The sequence below is a fragment of the Solanum pennellii genome, chromosome 1 (assembly GCF_001406875.1).
Source record: "Solanum pennellii chromosome 1, SPENNV200".
NCBI lineage: Eukaryota > Viridiplantae > Streptophyta > Magnoliopsida > Solanales > Solanaceae > Solanum > Solanum pennellii.
In genome coordinates this window covers 65455832-65458448 of record NC_028637.1, presented here as the reverse complement: position 1 = coordinate 65458448, position 2617 = coordinate 65455832, and the positions used below count along the sequence as shown (strand labels likewise).

General features: G+C 34.0%; 1 protein-coding gene and 1 long non-coding RNA gene across 2 annotated transcripts in view; one reads left to right on the top strand and one right to left on the bottom strand.

The window, feature by feature from the left end:
* Positions 1-1370, bottom strand: part of LOC114078581 — a 2333-nt gene extending 963 nt beyond the window's left edge. Inside the window, exon 1 of the long non-coding RNA XR_003580202.1 lies at positions 1083-1370. This is a non-coding gene — a long non-coding RNA (uncharacterized LOC114078581). The remainder of the gene's footprint in view (positions 1-1082) is intronic.
* Positions 1-1987, top strand: part of LOC107013766 (50S ribosomal protein L3-2, chloroplastic-like) — a 10436-nt gene extending 8449 nt beyond the window's left edge. Inside the window, exons 3-4 of the mRNA XM_027919432.1 lie at positions 417-530; positions 1377-1987. Of these exons, the coding sequence (XP_027775233.1) occupies positions 417-530; positions 1377-1646 (384 nt within the window). The 3' untranslated portion in view covers positions 1647-1987. The remainder of the gene's footprint in view (positions 1-416; positions 531-1376) is intronic.
* Positions 1988-2617: the final 630 nt, after the last annotated feature.

The following is a 2617-nucleotide window of genomic DNA, read 5'->3' as shown; positions in this document are numbered from 1 at the left end:
CACACACACACTTTTTTGGGGCAGATTAAGTTTACAAAAAAACAACCATTCTTGTGAAGTAACAATTATTTCTTGTTTCGATGAATTTATTTGCCAGATAACTTCTAATACACTATGGGCCACTTCTAGAAGTATGCTAATGTAATCCTCCATCATGTCATTGAGTTTGACCCCTTGTGGTCTATAGTATAGACAATAGCCTGTGACATTCTAAAGTAGTTGGGAGCTTTAACCTCTCATCTGGGGCAGAGAACTTGCATTTCTGAAGTTGCATTAGATAGTCGTTCAGAGTTTCTATGATTAACTGATTCTACTGAGCGTGTGATTTGAACTAAACGAACAGTTGCTTTTGAAAATGCCATTGGGTAATCTAGTTAATGTTACAATCTTACATTTGTCTTCTCTCTCCTTAATAGGTATTTAAAGGGAAAAAGATGCCTGGGCGCATGGGTGGAGTGCAACGAACTGTTAAAAATGTTTGGGTCTACAAGATTGATCCTACCAGAAACTTGATGTGGGACAAAGGCCAGGCAAGATTTTGAATATTTTCTTTGTTTCTTTCTATACTTAAAACAAGTGATATGAAACTTATTAGTGTGTTAGTGTAAATATAATTCTCCTTTTCTGCAATCTCTCATATGAAATTCTATGCATTCAAACTCGTCTTGACTAAAATAGAATTGTAACTTACCAAAAAAGGGGAGAGAGGCAGAGTTGATGAGTAATTTGTGATTTGCACCGCTAATGTATGTTTTTTTTTTTGTGACTTACACCTTATCCTATGATTTCTAATGGTTTGCACCCCTAATGTCAGTTTTTTTTTTTTGCAAAAGTATAAAAACCGTCTCCTTTTAAAATTATTTTGCACGGATAAAGAAAAATAGTAAGTGATTTTTGAATTAAAAATAAAAGCAATATTAAATGTCAATGAGAATTAAAAAATGATACTTTTTAATTTTTTTGCAAAGAGCTAAGGAGATTAGGGTGTAAATCCATTAAAAATGATAGGATAAGGTGCAAGTCACGAAAGAGCATACATTAGGGGTGCAAATTGCGAATTACTCCACAGAGTTGATAATTACCGTTGACAATCAACACAATGAACCTCTCCCCTGTGCTGTAGTTTTGAGTCTTCTAAGTACTTTATATAAAAAAAAATTGACCTCTCCCATGTGCTATCTAATGAATATAAACAGTCTGCAGTTATTTGACAACTACTGCGGTTTGACTTCACCTTCTTGGAACTGTGAATTTGGGGAAAAGTGTAATTTAGATCTCTTACGTGGGACTGTAACATCTTGTAAAGAAGTTTCTTTAGTATGATGGCAGTTCTTTCGGTTGATAACTCATCCTGTTATTTAAATGTTCCTCAACAGGTTCCAGGAGCCGAAGGTAACTTTGTGTTCATCAAAGATTCTGTGTACAAGAAACCAGATATATTAACGCTTCCATTTCCCATATTAACGCTTCCATTTCCCACTTACTTTGCCCAAGAAGATGAAGATGTAGCAGATTTGGAACCATTAATGGCTGATCTGGGTGATACAGACCCTTTTATAGGCTGCCGATTAGTTGTAGGCGACCTGGAGCTATGGTATTTTCTTGGAAAGCAGTGCGGTGGCTTCGCTTGGGCTGGGGTGTGTTGAGAAGGAATTCACTTGTAATTATGTTTTGGCATTTATGGCTGATGTCATGTTTTAGTGCTAGTAATTTTGAAATGTACTAGAAACTTTAGCTACTTAATTGAATAGAAATAGAATGAGATGTTGTTAGACATGCCTCGTTGAGGAGAGGTGTGTTTACACAATCTTCTTATGTAGTATCGATATGACAAGAGCTAATAAAAGAAATGTGACAGGAGAATATTAAGCATAGTTTTCTATATTATTAAAAGTTTGTGTATATTTGTCCCAGAGGAAGTGTATTTGAGAAGGTGCACTGCTTGGAAATATATAATAAAGTTTGATATGGAAAAGGTTATGTGACACTACCACCATTCATATTCATCTTCTTTTTTACTTTTTTTTTTTTTGATTTTTTCTCGTCATTTTTTTCATTAATAATTATACATATCTAATAATGTTTCATGAGTTTGAAGAAAGTCTATCTATTTGTATTCTCTACTTAAATATCATGTTTCCTCAATTCCCTTCTAATTTTTTTTTCATGACTAATCAATCTATAACAATCTTCCATGGAGTTGTTAGTAACTCATATTCAACCCCCCCCCCCCTCTTTTATTTTAATCAATATATCTTTCTTTTTTATTTTTCTTTTCTCATTTTCTTCATCATTCAAGTTGTTAGGAGTTCACATAAAATAGGTGTCACGACCCAAAACCGAGCCGCGACTGGCACCCACATTTACCCTCCTATGTGAGCGAACCAACCAATCTAAACCTTAACATTTCAATTTAATATCAACATAAGCAATGCGGAAGACTTAAACTCATTAATAAAAGACAATTCAATAACTTCTAAAATTCAACATCTATTATTTCCCCAAAATCTGGAAGTCATCACCACAAGAACATCTATGATCAAATTACTAAACTAAGAGTATTCTAAGAAGCTAAAACAAATAAAAGCTAGTCTATGCCGAAACTTCAAGGCATCAA